This window comes from Nerophis ophidion, linkage group LG11, assembly GCF_033978795.1.
Source record: "Nerophis ophidion isolate RoL-2023_Sa linkage group LG11, RoL_Noph_v1.0, whole genome shotgun sequence".
NCBI classification, from domain to species: domain Eukaryota; kingdom Metazoa; phylum Chordata; class Actinopteri; order Syngnathiformes; family Syngnathidae; genus Nerophis; species Nerophis ophidion.
This window is the reverse complement of record NC_084621.1, coordinates 51,233,782-51,251,554: the sequence shown is the minus strand read 5'-3', so window position 1 is coordinate 51,251,554 and position 17,773 is coordinate 51,233,782. Positions and strand designations below refer to the sequence as shown.

Sequence of the window (17,773 nt, the reverse complement as noted above, 5' to 3'; positions counted from 1 at the left end):
ATTCGGGTGTTACCATTTAGTGGTAAATTGTACGGAATATGTACTGAACTGTGCAATCTACTAATAAAAGTATCAATCAATCAACCAAAAATAACATTCAGAAAGACAATTTTAGAGAAAAAATACAACCTTAAAAAGGATTTTTAAAAACCTTCCTCTTCTTTCCTGACAATTTAAATCAATGTTCAAGTATTTTTTATTTTATTTTTGTAAAGAATAATAAATACATTTTAATTTAATTCTTTATTTTAGCTGCTGTTTTTTCGACAAAAAATATTCGTGAAATATTTCTTCAAACTTATTATGATTAAAATTCCAAAGAATTATTCTGGCAAATCTAGAAAATCTGTAGAATCCAATTTAAATCTTATTTCCAAGTCTTCTGAATTTCTTTTAAAATTTTTGTTCTGGAAAATCTGGAAGAAATAATTATTTGTCTTTGTTAGAAATATAGCTTGGTCCAATGTGTTGTATATTGTAATAAAGTGCAGATTGGATTTTAACCTATATAAAACATGTCATAAAAATTCTAAAATTAATCTTAATCAGGAAGAAATACTAATGATGTTCCATAATTAATTTTTTTAAATTTTTTCAAAAAGATTCGACTTAGCTAGTTTTTCTCTTTATTTTTTTCGGTTGAATTTTGAATTTTAAAGAGTCGAAATTGAAGATAAACTATGTGTCATAATTTAATTTTCATTTTTTTTGGTGTTTTTTCCTCTTTTAAACCGTTCAATTAAGTGTTCTTTTTTCATCATTTGTACCCTTCAAAAAAACCTTCCGTAAAAGGAAAAATAAATGTATGACGGAATGACAGACAGAAATACCCATTTTTTTTAATTTATATAGATTTATTTATTAAAGGTAAATTGAGCAAATTGGCTATTTCTGGCAATTTATTTAAGTGTGTATCAAACTGGTAGCCCTTCGTATTAATCGGTAACCAAGAAGTAGCTCTTGGTTTCAAAAAGGTTGGTGACCCCTGAACTAAAACAAAAAATACAAATACGGACTAACTGCGCCCCCAGCTGGCTGCAAAGAGGCACGTGAGGCGTAACTTGCTCCTTGAACGTTTAATGGCAAAATAACACAACAAACTTAAAATATTTACAACACTTGGTGACATGTGAACACCATCTTCTGTACAGAGAAATTTACATGCAAAAGTAAAAATGAAGTCATCTTACAACATTCAAATGGACATTGCCGCATTGTCAGTGTATTAAAAAAGAAGAAATGAAACAGTCACGTGACTGACGGTTACATCTGGGCTGGTCCTCTCTGTACAATTTTACATCACCAGCAAAGAAGTTGCCTTTTTACTGAGTCATTTCTTTTAGAGATGATTTTACTCAATCCGATTGTATTTTAAGGAACTCAGAAGCACAGAGATAAATAAAAAATACTGTAGATCTATTTCCTTAAATTAGTTGGGTAGATTTAGTGTTTTATTTTGAGCCATTACACGAGAGCGGATATTTAGGAAAAGGGAAATGTTGTCTCTTATTTTCCAAACTATTGCTTGGAATTGAAAACACAGAGCAAGCAAGGTGAAGTCCAGCTTTTCCTCAGCGATTTAACCATTATGAAAACAGTAATAAATAAAAAAAAAAATACTACGCAAACTTTTAAGTTTACTCTGCGCTCTTTAAGTTAGCATGACAAATCATAATAATAATACTGGAAATCAAAGCATCGACAACTTTGGTATTGTTACGGAAACATAATGACGAAAAATGAAAGCGTAAGTGCCTGATTCTTTTTTTAATAGATACACATTTCATACATTTTTGCGCCCATGCTTCAATGGGGTTTTGCAGATATTAATACTGAACTTAATACAAAAAGAGTTAACACAATACAGACGTCTATCGCAGTACCAGGTACGCACAGTACATGCTTTTTTGTCTTCAAAGAATACAGCTACAACACAAGTCTTCATAAATAGTTGCATTCATGTTAAAGCTGCAACATTGCACATGGGAACCGACGCGGGATGAGCGCACGTCTACGTTTGTTCGTCGCTAACATCCTGCAAACAACGGCAGACCTTTTTTCAGTGGAAACGAATGACAAACCAAATTGATTTATTTACAAATAAGGCGGACGTAGGCGGAGATCATAGAAGCTTTTTGTTGGTTTAGTTTGTGCTGGAGACGACAACACGCACTATTGCACTCAAAGTAACGACGATGGAAAACAAGGTTTGGCCTACGCGGTGCTGGGAGCACAAGCGGACCTCCTTATTGGGCGCCACTCGGCTTTCACTTTGTCCTCAGACGAACTATAGAGCCTTTGTTTCAACAAAAGGTCGAGCATGTTTGTTGCCTAACTGTACACAGTTTGACTTACAAAAAGTAATCTCTTTTTACAAAAACAGCCTTCTCTTGTGGTCAACTAAAAGCAGCCTGACTATACAGTTTTCTATTTCCTCTTTGTAACGCTATCCGACCTGCAAGAGAAGCCTGGTCTTCATGCCAAGTCGGGGTTGGACATCTCGCACGGATGCCAACAGTTTGTTGTGCGGTACGCCAAAGTTTGGGAGGGAAGGGTTTATCAGCAGATGTCAATCAGTCAGTCAGCAGCAGCTTGTGGATCGGCGAGGGTGAATGTTATCAGTGTGGAAGAAGAGCAGGCGAGGTACTTTCCTGTCACATGTGGTTGAGCAGGCGGCTGTGAAGGAAGGCCTTCAAGGTCCCGATGGGCCGTATGTCGTTCTGGTGTTTCCGTCTCTCGATGAACGAAATGAGTCTGGACGTGTCCAGGTGTGATGCGCTGTGGTGCTGCGAAGACGGTGTACGCGGCTGCGTGGCGTACCTGCCGTCCCGGTCCGTCCCTCCCGGAGGGCGGAGCCAGGGGTCCTGTAGGCAGTATGTCGCAGACGGCCGCCGGTCGGACTCTCCCTGCAGCAGCAGGCACACAAAATCGCGGGCGGCCGCGCTCACGCCTTCGAAGTAGTCCTCTGGGAAGCTGAAGTCCAGGCGGCAGATGTTCAAACACGTCTCCTCCAGACTCTCGTCCAGGAAAGGCGATGCGCCACTCAGCACGACATAAGTCAACACACCTGCAAGTCATACGTGCACCAAAATGAGTACAGCGGTCCGTCAACTTAGGAATGTTTTGAGATAAGAACTGTCGCTAAGATAATTCTTATGCTTTAAAGGGGAACATTATCACAATTTCAGAAGGGTTAAAAACAATAGAAATAAGTTCCCATTGGCTTATTTTATTTTTTGAAGTTTTTTTATAAATTTTACCCATCCAGGAATATCCCTAAAAAAAGCTTTAAAGTGCCTGATTTTCGGTATCTGTGAAGCCATCGTCCATTTTCCTGTGACGTCATCCAGTGATGCCAATACAAACAACATGGTGGATAGCACAGCAAGATATAGCGACATTAGCTCGGATTCAGACTCGGATTTCAGCGGCTTAAGCGATTCAACAGATCACACATGTATTGAAACGGATGGTTGGGAGTATGGAGGCAGATAGCGAAAACGAAATTGAAGAAGAAACTGAAGCTATTGAGCGAATGGCTATTGACGCTATTCGGCCATGTTTGCCTTAGCATCGCCGGTAAAATGTGCAGACCAACGATCGTAAGTTTCGCATCTTGTGACGATGGAGCAACTTAATTATATATTTTTTTAACCGATTTCCGAACTCTAAATGGGTAAATTTTGGCGAATTAAACGCTTTTCTATTTATCGCTCTCGGAGCGATGACGTCAGAACGTGACGTCACCTAGTAATAAAGCTGCCATTTTCTCAAATACATTACAAACACCGCGTCTCAGTCTGTTATTTTCCGTTTTTTCGACTATTTTCTGGAACTTTGGAGACATCATGCCTCGTCGGTGTGTTGTCGGAGGGTGTAACAACACTAACAGGGAGGGATTCAAGTTGCACCACTGGCCCAAAGATGCGAAAGTGGCAAGAAATTGGGCGAAATTTGTTCAAAATACGAGAGTGTGGGGAAAGCCGATGAAATGGTCAGTCGTTTGTTCCGCACACTTTACTAACGAAAGCTATGCTACTACAGAGATGGCAAGATTATTTGGATATCCTGCGACACTCAAAGCAGAGCAGATGCATTTCCAACGATAAAGTCAAAGAAATCTGCCGCCAGACCCCCATTGAATGTGCCGGAGTGTCTGCACATTTTACCTGCGGTGCTAAGGCAGACATGGCACAGAGATGTATGGATAACCTGCAGATGCATTTCCAATGATAAAGTCAACGAAATCACAAGGGTGAGTTTTGTTGATGTTGTTGACTTATGTGCTAATCAGACATATTTGGTCGCGGCATGACTGCCAGCTAATTGATGCTAACATGCTATTTAGGCTAGCTTCATGTACATTTGTAGCTATATTTGCATCCAGCGTTTCCCTCCACCCACATTTAATGCCAAACAAACACTTACCAATCGACGGATTTAAGTTGCTCCAGTGTCACAAGATGCGAAACTTACGATCGTTTGGTCTACAGATTTTACCGGCGATGCTAAGGCAAACATGGCCGAATAGCGTCAATAGCTATTCGCTCAATAGCTTCAGTTTCTTCTTCAATTTCGTTTTCGCTATCTGCCTCCATACTCCAACCATCCGTTTCAATACATGTGTGATCTGTTGAATCGCTTAAGCCACTGAAATCCAAGTCTGAATCCGAGCTAATGTCGCTATATCTTGCTGTGCTATCCACCATTTGTTTGTATTGGCGTCACTGGATGACGTCACAGGAAAATGGACGGTTGCTTCACAGATAGCGCAAATCAGGCACTTTAAAGCTTTTTTTAGGGATATTCTCAGATGGGTAAAATTTTGAAAAAAACCCTTGACAAGTCGCCACCTCATCACAGGGCCAACACAGATAGACAGACAGCATTCACACTCACATTCACACACTAGGGCCAATTTAGTGTTGCCAATCAACCTATCCCCAGGTGCATGTCTTTGGAGGTGGGAGGAAGCCGGAGTACCCGGAGGGAACCCACGCATTCACGGGGAGAACATGCAAACTCCACACAGAAAGATCCCGGGCCTGGGATTGAACCCAAGACTGCAGGACCTTCGTATTGTGAGGCAGACTTACTAACCCCTCTTCCACCGTGAAGCCCATACTATGCCTTACAAATCCCAATTCGATTAAAATATGGAAGACATTAGCGTAGTACAATTATTTTGACTTACACGTGTACTTTTCTGACAGAAAATTCTGTGTTGTAAAGACAGACAGACCTAAGCTCCACATGTCAGACATCAGCGAGGCAGGCTGACCCAGGACCAGCTCAGGGGCTGAGAACTCTGGGCTCCCCACGAGAGGATGGATGTGGGAAGAAGGCGGGTTGAGCTGAACAGCGTCGCCAAAGTCCGTGAGCTTCACCACAGGCTGGGAGGAGACTTGTTCCACCACGATGTTCTCAGGCTAGAAAGAAAAAACATGACAAATGTGCTACACTTCGGACTCATTGCTTATTGAACATTGTTTGCGAAGATGTGAGAGATGTGTTTACTTTGAGGTCCAGGTGTGCTATCCTCCAGCCATGCAGGTATTGCAGCGCTTCAAGAATATCTCGAAGGTACAGCGCCACTTTCTCCTCCGTCAGGTTCCCCCAGCTCACAACGTAGTCCAGGAAACGTCCCTGGTCGGCCCTGAACACAGCAGCCAATACATTATTAGTACGTCGGTTTTTCATAAAACCCACATTTTGTATGATTTGGTTTACAACAAAGGTGTTGCCGTGATTTTCGTCTTGATTATCAAAAAGCCAAACATTGTACGTAACAAACTCGTCCGTCTGCCCTCGCAAATATTCCGCAGAATTAAGAGGCCTAACAAAAAATCTCACTCATTGGTGACTCAATCTTTGGGCTTTAGTTTATTGAGTATGATTGCAAAGCATGACACCATGGGGCCAAAGGAAGTTGCAAGTGCACTGCAAAAACTGAAAGCCAAGTAATATTAAATATCTCAAATAAGGATGATATTTGCCTATTTTCTGTCTGGTAAGATAATTGTTCTCACTAAACAGATTTTATGTTAGAGTGTTTTACTTGTTTTAAGTGTTTTGGTCCTTAATGATCTCAGTAAGATATTAAAGCTTGTAGCTGAGATTTTATGACCTATATTGAATAAAACATGCTTGAAACTAGAATATCAACTGATGCAAAGCTGTGTTATCAACACTCAATGGTATGAAAATACTTTTTTAAAACAATAATTTCTTACTTCAAGCATGAAAAAAAAATCATGATGCCGAGCGCGTATCATTATGTCAAGATAATGGCACTAGCATTTACTTAATTTAAGAATATTTTTCAACATATTGAGCAAAAAGTGCACTTGTTATTAGTGAGAATATACTTATTTTAAGGTATTTCTGGGTTCACTGAGGTTAGCTAATTTTACTTGTTTTGGAAAGTCTTGACAAGCCGAATTTTCTTGTTCTCTTGGGAGATAATTTTGCTTAGTTCAAATAAAATAACCCTCATTTTTGTATTTTTTTTCTTGTTTTTGAACACTGACTTTTTGCTCTGTGAAAGCTTTGATAAATAAGGTGAGAAACACCATTGCATTCATAAAATAACTTGCAGCAAAGTACAAAGGGGTTAATGTCTCCTCTTTCCTCTCCACTCCTTGTTGTCTTTGCCAACAAATCTTTTAATAAATGTAAACGTAATGTTAAATGTTAATTTGTCATTTAAATGTATTCTTCACTGTTTTATACAACTGTAATTGTTAAGGGGTACCCTGATGCAACTTTTTCACTTACGACATTGGGGCCATATTGGCTGACACCAATATTAATCAAATACCATATTAGGACAAATCATAGTACTAAATGTTTTTACTATTTTGTCAAAAATGTTTGATCAACTGAAATTACTCAGAACCATGGTGTATGTGAAAAACACTCACCTTATGGCAGATTTATACTTCTGAACTAAAGAGATTTGTTTTTGACGTAGTGGTCACAATATTAAATTAAATTCATGACAGTATGTTAAATGATGCGGACACGTTTGTTAGTGGATACTTTTTATTGCGCTTCTGCTTTGGAGATTTTGTATCTGTAAGTAATATGCAACTATAATTATTTGGTACTTGTTTAAATTGACAGATGTCATGTTTTTGGCAGCAATATTGTTCAATTAAAGATGCTTAATAAAGTTTGCCTAGCTAGTGTGCTTTTGTGTGCTGATCTGCTGTGTAGCTGCTAGCTCCCAGTAGCCAATAGCTTACTGAATAGAATAGAATAGAATGGAATAGAATAGAAAGTACTCTATTGATCCCTGGGGGAAATTCAGCAATGTGTTTACTGTGTTTACTTTATGTGAAAGACTTGACTAAAAAACAAGAAAAGGCCAACTTTGTGTGGTTATTGGAGGACATTTAAATGTTGACTGGCTGTCCAGCTTTGCACAATTAAATACACTGCAGGACTGCTTGTATCGGAGTGGTTCAAGTTTCACTCAAAGTTTCAGCTAAAAGGCAAGTCTGACTTCTGTCCGATTGTATCACGGAAAAATTGCAGTTATAAACCATCACAATGTACTCCAACTGGCATCAACTTGTTTATGATCTAGTATCCATCCATCCATCCGTCCATCCATTTTTTACTGCTTTTCCCCCTATATACCATAAACAAAACCAAAAACAAAATCACATTCAACTAAACAAATCTGTGCTTTAAAATAAATTCCATGTGTAAAAAAATGTCATAGCTACATCAAAATTGGATATAATATTTAGCCCTTAGTTAACATTTACAATCACACAAACATGTTTCAAATATTATTTTGTATGCATAAAACAACGTTGGAAGCGTATCTCGTGGAACCTTGATTTATAAACCCCCACACTGTATAAACGTTTTGATTTACGAAACACAAACCAAATAAAAATAGGCTTTGGTGTACAAACCTCGTCTCAGTGTACGGACGTTACATCCACCTATGCGTCCCAGCGAAGCCATTTTGTGCTCGGCAGAACATCCATCATGGGCGGGATGATCGATTGCCGCTCTTTATTCAGTGCTGCTGTTAGCTACGGCGTGTGTCTTCTAAGTGTTTTTTTTAGCTTTTTCACAATGTTTTCTATGTTTGCTACCTCAGAAACCAATAGAAAAGTGTTGTTTGAAACATTCAGCAAGTATCCACAGCGTTGTCGACAATGCCTTTCCCCATTCCCCCTCTTCCTCTGCACGCAAAGAAGATTAACCAACAAACTATTTTTTTTAAATTCTAATCATTGTGGAAACCTGGCTTTTAAAGTTAAGGAGTTTCGTAATTTAAAACGATTCGCACCACAGGGCTAGTGACAGTGTGTGCGTATATTGGCAGCGTGGCTGCATATGAGGATGGGTCAGCGAGTTGTTATTAAATAGAAAGTTGATCATCACCCCTTTGTTACTTTTGCTGTACAATACTGTAAATCGTTTGTATTGTGTTAAAAGTCTACAAACTTTTACTAAAATACGGACTTTGGTCAAGGATGGAACCCATTAGTAATGTCTACATTGTTTCTTATAAAGAAATTTGCTATACAATGAAAACTTTTCTTTTTACAAACCCTGTTCAAGAACCAATTATGTTTGTAAACCGAGGTTGCAGTGTATACAGCGGAAGTACTTACATCTCTAGTATCAGGACATAGCTGCTTGTCGTCTCGTACGTGTCCAGCAAGCGGACCAGGTTGGGATGATCCACCGTCTGAAGGAGTCGGATCTCCTGCAGCACCTGTTCCCGACGCAGAAGCTTCTTGTTGACGTGTTTCGCCGCCACCGTCCATTTGCTCCCTCGCTGGTCGCACCGCTTGGTCACCGAGAAGCGGCCTCTGCAAAGTGCAGCAACACTTTATACTGCATTTCTATGGAATACAACGTGGATACTGACAGTCTAATGGTTTTGATTATCGAATTCGTACCTTCCGAGTTCAGAGATATCGGTGTAGTGGGACTCAAAACCACGCTTCCAGACGGCACTGCTGTTATCATCAGGAGTTCCTGAGAAAGTACAAAAGGTTTAGTAAGGACACAAACAACAAACAAGCACAGCCATTGATGGCCATGTCGTCACCACCTTCTGAGCTATTAGGAAGGGGCGCTGGTCAATAAGGTGTTTCTTTTGGTTCACACCAATAAAGGCTCACCTGACACTCTGAGGCTGGCATTGGAGGTGACAGAACCTGCCGCGTTCATAGCGACACAGGTGTACGTGCCGCTGTCCTCGTCAGACACCGCCAGGATACACAGAGTCGCCTCTCCTGTCTCACTGCAGAAACACACAAGTATTTCATCTCTTTTTCAGCTCATTGGTCGGTGCCATCTGAGCTGCACAGAATATATGACACACTGCCACATCATCAATAAATAGGAACATGTAAGCTAATTTTTAACTACAACACAGGTGTCAAACTGGGGGCAACAAAAATCAATGTGCCTGACTTTCAGCAAATAAAAACCCTGACTAACTTCAGCATCATTGCTTGCTTACTTATGTTGTCCATCGAATCCGATGACGAAAACCAGGGAGTATTTGTCATACATATACTCCCTGAGTGTACTTCAATCCACACTAGAAGCCACAGTGGTATAGGATGCTTTAATAGAAGGAATAGTTTAATTTAGGAAAGGACACCAACGACAACTATTAAACCCTGTCTTTGGAAAATAACACAATAAAGATTCATGACAACACAGTCAAAAGTCAGAATTGTAATGACAACAAGGAATACTGGAAGGGGAAACGCTTACTCCTCAGGCGCATGGTCAGACTTCCGGATTCTGCAGAAGACTCCCGGGAATTGCCCCGGTCTACAAACACCCCAACTGAAGTTGCAAATCTCCAGCATTCTGTTTTTTTTAAGTGCAAATAAAAAATTGCAGCTTTTGCTCGGATGTTAAAACGATGACAAGGAGACGGTCAAGCCACAATATCTTTATTAAAACGGACCAAAACAACATCCACAGCTGTCTCAGCGTCCACACAAAACTGCTCTCTACCTCAGCTTCCCTGAGCTCACCTATTACGGCACATTTAGGGACTCTAGTCCTGTCGGAAAATAGAATTATTAAAGCAGAAACGAACTAACACAAACACGTACATTTTTGAAAAATGCACATTTTCTCCACATCAGTTTTAAAAAAAGTAAATCCACAGAAAAATACATTCACAGGCTGCCATGCACATTTTTTCCAAGCCAAAAAAGCAACCAGAGATGACTAGAACATAACATGTACTAGTCAGAGTAGTCCGGGAGACAACATGAATGTTTTTTTTTAACACTCAAGTATATACAGTATCGGAGACTTTTTCATCATTTCAGATACATTTTTGCTCAATTGAGATGATCCCCGCAGGTTGTGGGAATATACCTTATACCCTCAAACTGCAAGGGACTGCAGATGGAAATTAGCCTTTGGCTTGAATCTGGCACATATACATTTGATATGTTCATTGATGTGCATTGTTTCATACAACAAAGATAGAACAAAATATCAGGAGTTTTAATGTAATGTACTGTATAAGAAAAGGCAATTTGGTGTTTCTGGTGGGACAGCTGAAATTTAACCTCTTAAAGGCCTAATGAAATGCAATTTTCTTATTTAAACGGGGATAGCAGGTCCATTCTATGTGTCATACTTGATAATTTCGCGATATTGCCATATTTTTCCTGAAAGGATTTAGTAGAGAACATCGACGATAAAGTTCGCAACTTTTGGTCGCTAATAAAAAAGCCTTGCCTGTACCGGAAGTAGCAGACGATGTGCGCGTGACGTCACGGGTTGTAGGGCTCCTCACATACTCACATTGTTTACAATCATAGCCAGCAGCAGCTAAAACTATTCGGACCGAAAAAGCGACAATTTCCCCATTAATTTGAGCGAGGATGAAAGATTTGTGGATGAGGAAATTTAGAGTGAAGGACTAGTAAAAAAAAAAAGGAAAAAAAAAGGAAAAAAGGCGATTGCAGAGGGAGCGATTCAGATGTTTTTAGACACATTTACTAGGATAATTCTGGGAAATCCCTAATCTGACTATTGTGTTGCTAATGTTTTAGTGAGTTGAATAGTACCTAAAAGTCGGACGGGTGTGGCCACGGTAGTGTTGATGCCAGAGTCTCCGAGGGAAGTCACGGCAGCTGCAGCAGGACAGAAGCTCCACTGATCTCCGGTAAGAGCCGACTTATTACCACAATTTTCTCACCGAAAACTGCCGGTTGACATGTAGTCGGGATCCATGTTCGCTTGACCGTTCTGATCCATAGCAAAACTTCACCTCCGGGAATTTTAAACAAGGAAACACCGTGTGTTTGTGTGGCTAAAGGCTAAAAGCTTCCCACCTCCATCTTTCTACTTTGACTTCTCCATTATTAATTGAACAAATTGCAAAAGATTCAGCAACACAGATGTCCAGAATACTGTTTGATTATACAATTAAAGTAGACTACTTATAGCTTGGATATGGCTGGAAAATAATGTCCGCTACAACACGAGACGTCAAACGCACGCGTCATCATACCGCGACATTTTCAACACGACACTTTGCGGGAAATTTAAAATTGTAATTTAGTAAACTAAAAAGGCCGTATTGGCATGTGTTGCAATGTTAATATTTCATCATTGATATATAAACTATCAGACTGCGTGGTCGGTAGTAGTGGGTTTCAGTAGGCCTTTAAGGACCAAGATGTTTGTTTACATGCTTTTTTTTCTTTCTCTTTGCTATTTGGGCGTATTAGACCCAAATTAGAAAAAAAATAAGAATCATCTTTTTATATGATGTACTTATTACAATAGTAACAAATGTGTACTTCATGTTTAGTGAAATGCTGTTTCTTATTTTTACACTTTTTTTTCCCAAATTCTATTGTGTTATACTCTTCTGACACCACCAGATGGCAGTATAAGTGTCCACATAAGGGTCATAAGACCCCAATTCAGTAGTGTACACAATTTTGGAAATAAGAGCTAAAAGTTGTTGTCCACGCATGTGGCCAACTAAGCCTTTAGTTTATGTGGCCTACTAGCAAATGTGTCACAGATCGGTGTTTGGGACCACTGATCTAAAGTGTGCTTTGAATTTTGGCTCCCTGTGCGATTAAGTTTTGACACCCCTGATATAGAAAGGGGAAACAAAATTAGATAATTCTGAAAAAAAAAAAAAAAGTATCCCCATGTGATTCCAATCACACAGAAGTAGTCAAACATATTATTTTACCTGTAGGTGATGCTGCACTGTTCGTTGTTGCCAAGAGTGTCGTTGTCTGGCCCTCGCCAGGTGATGGCAGCTCGGGGTCGACCACTCACTCTGCACCTCAGAGTAACAATGTCGCCACTCTCGCATGTTACATCGCTAAGTGGGATGAGGAACTCTGGAGGAGCTGCAAGGGAGAATTATAGGAGGCAGAAAAAACAACAACTTGTTAATCAATTGAAAGTACATTTTTGTTGAATCATACATTGGAATCCATACAGGCGAATGCCCGGGCCGTCATATAAAGGTTTGTTTATTCTTTAGCCTGCTTGTGACGCCATACCAGAATGATATCAGGGTTACCAAAAGTATATCATAACACAGGTGTTTGTTTTGGCTACTCAGTTCTGTATATCTAAGTCAGCAATATGTTGACTAAAATAAAAGGAAAATGGAACAAAACAATTGTTAACCTCGTTTTACACTTGCATGAGACAATTCGGAACAATAAAAATTGTGTTAAAAATTTAAAAATGTTAATTAAAATATTGGCGGCACATTTAGAGCATGTTTTATTGTTGCTTTGGGAATTATCTAAAAAAATGAACAAGAGGCTGACTGTGTCCCGGAATAGAAATGTGTCTTCAAGGTAGTTACAAGTTTTACACACACATTCAACAACAGAAACCTACCATCGTAAATGGAGTTGGTATTTAGAAGCTGCAACGTAAACACAGAGACAAATATAAATGACCAGCACAAATTATAGCTGAGAAAGAAAAGAACTGAAGCTGATTTCCACTCTCTACCTTGCCAGAGACTTTGCTGGCCAGATTGTCCTGAGATTTGCGGTAGCCGTTCTCCAACTTCCTGCCCTCTTTGTCTCTTTTCTCGGACTTGCGGCGGATACGAAGTGCAGTATGCCAGGAAAGTGATTTTCTAAAGCGGAGAAAAGAGAACAACTTTGACCACCTTTGTATTGCGTGTGTGTTTATTTATCTAACACATTATTTAAAGGGGAATTTTATGCTGCATTTTGTCTTTTCTACTTGTACATGTTGTAACATTGTTGAATACTCGTGTTAAACAATTATATCAATAAAGTTTATTTATTTTGGTGTGAGCTTGCATGCAGTTTTGAATGTTTCTGTTCGCAGACTTTTTTCAGTCTGGTTACATTGTGACATCACAGCGAGGTGGATGTACTTATTTGTACATTAAATCAAGCTATCAGCCTGAAGGGAAGGACCTACCCTCTGCTTCAGGCGTTGAGGAAATATTTGTACATTAAATCAAGCTATCAGCCTGAAGGGAAGGACCTACCCTCTGCTTCAGGCGTTGAGGAAATATTTGTACATTAAATCAAGCTATCAGCCTGAAGGGAAGGACCTACCCTCTGCTTCAGGCGTTGAGCAAAAAAAACAAACTATGATACAGGATTATTTTCATTGAATCTTGGCATGCTTATGGCAACACTGACATACAGTAACATAAATGCTGCTATATCAGCTTTTTTTTATGCAGAGACGTTCGGTGTGTATGCAGGTGTACTTAATGATGTGACCGGGTGAAACTATATTATGTTATTAAGTTTATTTTTGACTGTGTCTAGAAAAAATAAGTGTTGATGACCTTAAGATAGATATTTAAAAAGTGTAGATTTTTAAAATATAAATAATGATAGTTCTGGAGAGGGTTGGGCGTGTTTTCATTTACCATCTGAGAATGCCTTCACAGATTAAAAAAACGGGTTGTTAAAGGGACTGTGGAGCAAAATTTACACCACGGCATAGCCAATACATATTATCTGTAGATTAAAATAGTCATCATCATCATCATCATCAATCTTTATTGCAGACCTTAAGATCCATTAAACAGATAAAAAACAATACAAAACATTAAAAACAAAACAAAACACTAAAACATTAAAAAACAAAACAATAAAAAGAAACATAAAGCGCAAATGTACGTTTCTAACATACAAACATGTGTGCCAATGGTTCCACAGTCCAGATGAGTATCTAACAGAACTGCAGCCAGGGTTCGTTAACACAGTGATTATGCCATTTTCAGACTCAGTTGCCCTACACATAAACTTATACATAAGGTTGCGTAGCAACGCTGAGAACGTGGGCACCCCAGCACTACCAAACATCCGGCTTGCACTGGCGCTTCTTGTAATTCCCAGGAGAAGCCTCATACAATCATTATAAGCAACCTGAAGCTTCTGAAAGCTTTTCTGCTTATACTTCACCCACAGGGGAGCAGTATACAAAAGAGTGCAATAGGCTCTGAATAAGTTAATCTTTACATCATTTGTACCATAATACAATTTATTTCTCATCATGTTGGCTTGGGCATACAGCATACGCCGCTGTCTGTATATGTCATCATCATCACCCAATAGATCAGTAATGATTTGCCCCAGATACTTAGTTTTATGACACAAACTCAGCACCTGTCCTGACAGATAGAATGAAGGAAAAGAGAGATCCTTGTCTTCTCTTGTTCTACATATCATGATGACCCTCTTCTATGCATTATATTTCATATCATATTTTAAACCATAATCTGTATATATATTCAGCAGCTGTTGAAAGCCAGCACTGCTGGGAGACCGGATGGCTAAATCATCCGCATACATCAGATGATTAAACACAGTATTACCAAGTACACATCCTGTTCTACAGGTATTGAGCTGGACAGATAAGTCATTCATATACAGATTGAAGAGGGCAGGGGAGAGAATTCCCACCTGGCGTACCCTGTTCCCAACCTTAAATGTGCATTTATTGCCCCATCTGATCTGCATGCTCTGATTAGCATACTAATATGACACAATTCTGAGTCATAGGTCCCCTTTAAGGGTTCTTGTTGACTTACTTGATGGTTCCTTCGGTGAGTTCAGGGATGGTGGAGGATGAAGTATGTCCTAATACAAAGCCAGGAATCCATCCCTCAGCTGCAGGGCAATGCTCGTTGGCAGCCCGATATACAAGGAACATGTTCTGCTGGTTGCTGGCTAGTATTTGGACCACCTCACCCTGCGCCACGCTGATCTCATCTTCCTTCACGGCCACATAGTCTTGGGTCACCAACATGGTGGACACACTGCTGCTGCTGCTACTGCTTTCACTCTGTGCAAAGACCACAAGAGAGAGGAAGTTTGCAAACTACCACCACCAGTCGCTTTAATTATCTGCTTTACATCAATCAAATGTATGATTTGATTGACAACTGGGTTCTTGCTACTAAAGATAACATGCGTTAATGGAAATGTTAAAAGTGCTTTGAATATCGCAGAAGCATGGAAGTTTTTATGTCTTCAATGATGAGACAACCCAGTCTGAAAATATAAAAGTTTATGTTCAGAGTGCTGTTTAAAGAGAGAAAAGATGTTGTGCATCAAAGAGTTATTTGTGTGTTGGTTTTCAGTACAAGAATTTCTTCTTCAGAGAATGACTTGAAAAAGTAATGCTGGTAAAACATGAAGTTTAGATTGTGAACAGCAAAGCTGAAAGATACTGTCAGGTGGAAACAGCTTCTCTCGGAATTAGATTATCCGTTAGTATAAGTTTGTCACACACAGACTCTCCGTGAGGTTAGTGCACTCGGGTAGCCGTTAATCTCCAATGTAGTAGTCGGTGCAAGCCATTCTCAAAGACAGCGGTGTGCTGACTGACTGCGGCCAGTCAGTGAAGGCGGGGTTAGTGGCGGTGAGTTGCTTCTCTGAAGCCATGACCTCGACTTGTCCTCTTACCCCATTGCTCTGGGTGGAGTGTATGGACTGCTCGCTGGTGGAAGAGCATGTGCTCATGCGGTCTAAATCCTTACTGTGGGTGGAGTGGCGGTGATGAGAGGAGATCCCCCTGCTGAAAGACTCTCCGCCACCAATATTGTCACCCATGTAGGAACTTTGTCGCCGAGTAGGAGAAGGAGGCACTGATGGGACAGTAGCCCAGAAGGGGTGGCCTTTATGAGCTGGGCTAGAGGGGATTAACGCTTCCTTTCCTCCTCCAGGGGACTGTGGTGACACTAGGGGTGTAACTGTCCTAATTCTCGAGTTCTTCAGGGCCAGATGCAGAGGAGCGACAGCCATTTGTGGGATAGCGGCTGCTTTTTGGCTTTCTTCAAAACCTCCTCTCTCCAAGCTGCCCAATGGTCTGCTGCTGTTGTTACAGTCGCCTGCGTCGCTACCATCAGACATGTCCATCTTACGGTCCTCTGAATTTAACAGGTCGCCATTTGAATCGGTGTCGGAATTCAAGTTAGAGGGGTTGCACTGCGGGTGGCACGGTGACCACGTACCTGCTGATCTGTCGGGCCCTTCAGGGCCCGGGGGGTGGTGGTGGTGGACTGGCTGGGGGAGGCGTGAAGAAGGCTGGGGAATTCTTGAGGGTCGGGAGCGAGGGCCACACAGGGAGGAAGAGGAGTTGCCTGCTGATCCTCCAGAGCCACCGCCTCCCCCACCACCTCCCAGACTGGTGGTACTGGAGGATGTACTGCCTCCTGGAAGGCCTCCAGTACTGCTGCTACTCTTGGGTGGACCCCCAGGCCCGCTGCCACCCACGTGATTCCTCTGGTACTCTATAGGGGACGTCAGCGCTATGGAAAGCAAACCAAACAATGCATGTCAATTTCATTCAACGTTCATATTTGTGAACAATTGATGAAACCTATCCCAGCTGACTTTAGTTGAGAGGCGGGATACAGTCTTGACTGGTCGCTAGTCAATCACGGGGTACATAAAGTATAGGACAAATTGATGGAGCTGTCCGGATCCTGATCATGGGATCGGATCAGGGGCCGATATTGGACTTTAACTGATCGCGATCAACCAGCCCGATCTTTACCACAGCTGTATCCCAGCGTTCACAGCGCTAAACAAAGCTTCTTTCAAGAATCATTATTCCTGGAGGACTAGAGGAAAAGGAATGGCTAAGCATGTTACACACACACACACACAAACACCCACCGTGCAGAACAATACAAGAAGTTAACTGCTAAAGCCATACTTGCCAACCCTCCTGGATTTTCCGGGAGACTCCTGAAAATCAGTGCCTCTCCCGAAAACCTCCCGGGACAAATTTTCTCCCAAAAATCTCCCGAAATTCACACGGAGGCGGAGGCCACGCCCACTCCAGCTCCATGAGAACATGACTCAATGTTGTGACCCTCTTAAACAGGACAATAAGGCCATCTACTGTACATAGAATAGAATGTCTGTTCTGAAGCCCACACTAAAGAGACATAACTTCATCACGTCGCCTGGTTATCGACTCCCACCCAATATATTACACCGTCGACGAGCAAAATGAAGAAATACGCTTGCAAGTTCCAGAACGATTGGAAACAAGAATTTCAGTTTATCCAGGAGAGTTCGAAGGGGGAGGGGTATGTTGCCTGTAAATTTTGTAGAACACACTTCTCCATTGAACACGGTGAACGGATATACTCAGTCATGAACGGTCAGCTAAGCACAAAGCGTCCGCAGCGCAGCATCCTTCACAACCCAGTATTATGACCCACTTTGCAAAATGGAGACCTGATGGTGTATCTTATGCTGAGACA

The 17,773-nt window shown here is 40.8% G+C and overlaps 1 protein-coding gene across 3 annotated transcripts in view; it reads right to left on the bottom strand.

Moving 5' to 3' along the window:
• Positions 1-1,061: 1,061 nt before the first annotated feature.
• The window catches only part of triob (trio Rho guanine nucleotide exchange factor b), a 254,419-nt gene continuing 237,707 nt past the window's right edge, over positions 1,062-17,773 (bottom strand). For 2 of the 3 annotated variants that reach the window (XM_061916202.1, XM_061916207.1), the window contains exons 51-61: positions 15,963-16,807; positions 15,086-15,339; positions 13,012-13,141; positions 12,895-12,922; positions 12,227-12,389; positions 9,156-9,277; positions 8,931-9,009; positions 8,640-8,840; positions 5,518-5,656; positions 5,243-5,429; positions 1,062-3,067 (exon numbers count right to left, since the gene is read on the bottom strand). In XM_061916202.1, coding sequence (XP_061772186.1) covers positions 2,655-3,067; positions 5,243-5,429; positions 5,518-5,656; positions 8,640-8,840; positions 8,931-9,009; positions 9,156-9,277; positions 12,227-12,389; positions 12,895-12,922; positions 13,012-13,141; positions 15,086-15,339; positions 15,963-16,807 — 2,561 coding nt within the window. In that variant the 3' untranslated portion in view covers positions 1,062-2,654. Of the gene's footprint in view, positions 3,068-5,242; positions 5,430-5,517; positions 5,657-8,639; positions 8,841-8,930; positions 9,010-9,155; positions 9,278-12,226; positions 12,390-12,894; positions 12,923-13,011; positions 13,142-15,085; positions 15,340-15,962; positions 16,808-17,773 lie in introns of those variants that run through there. The other variant, XM_061916203.1, reaches the window with a different exon arrangement.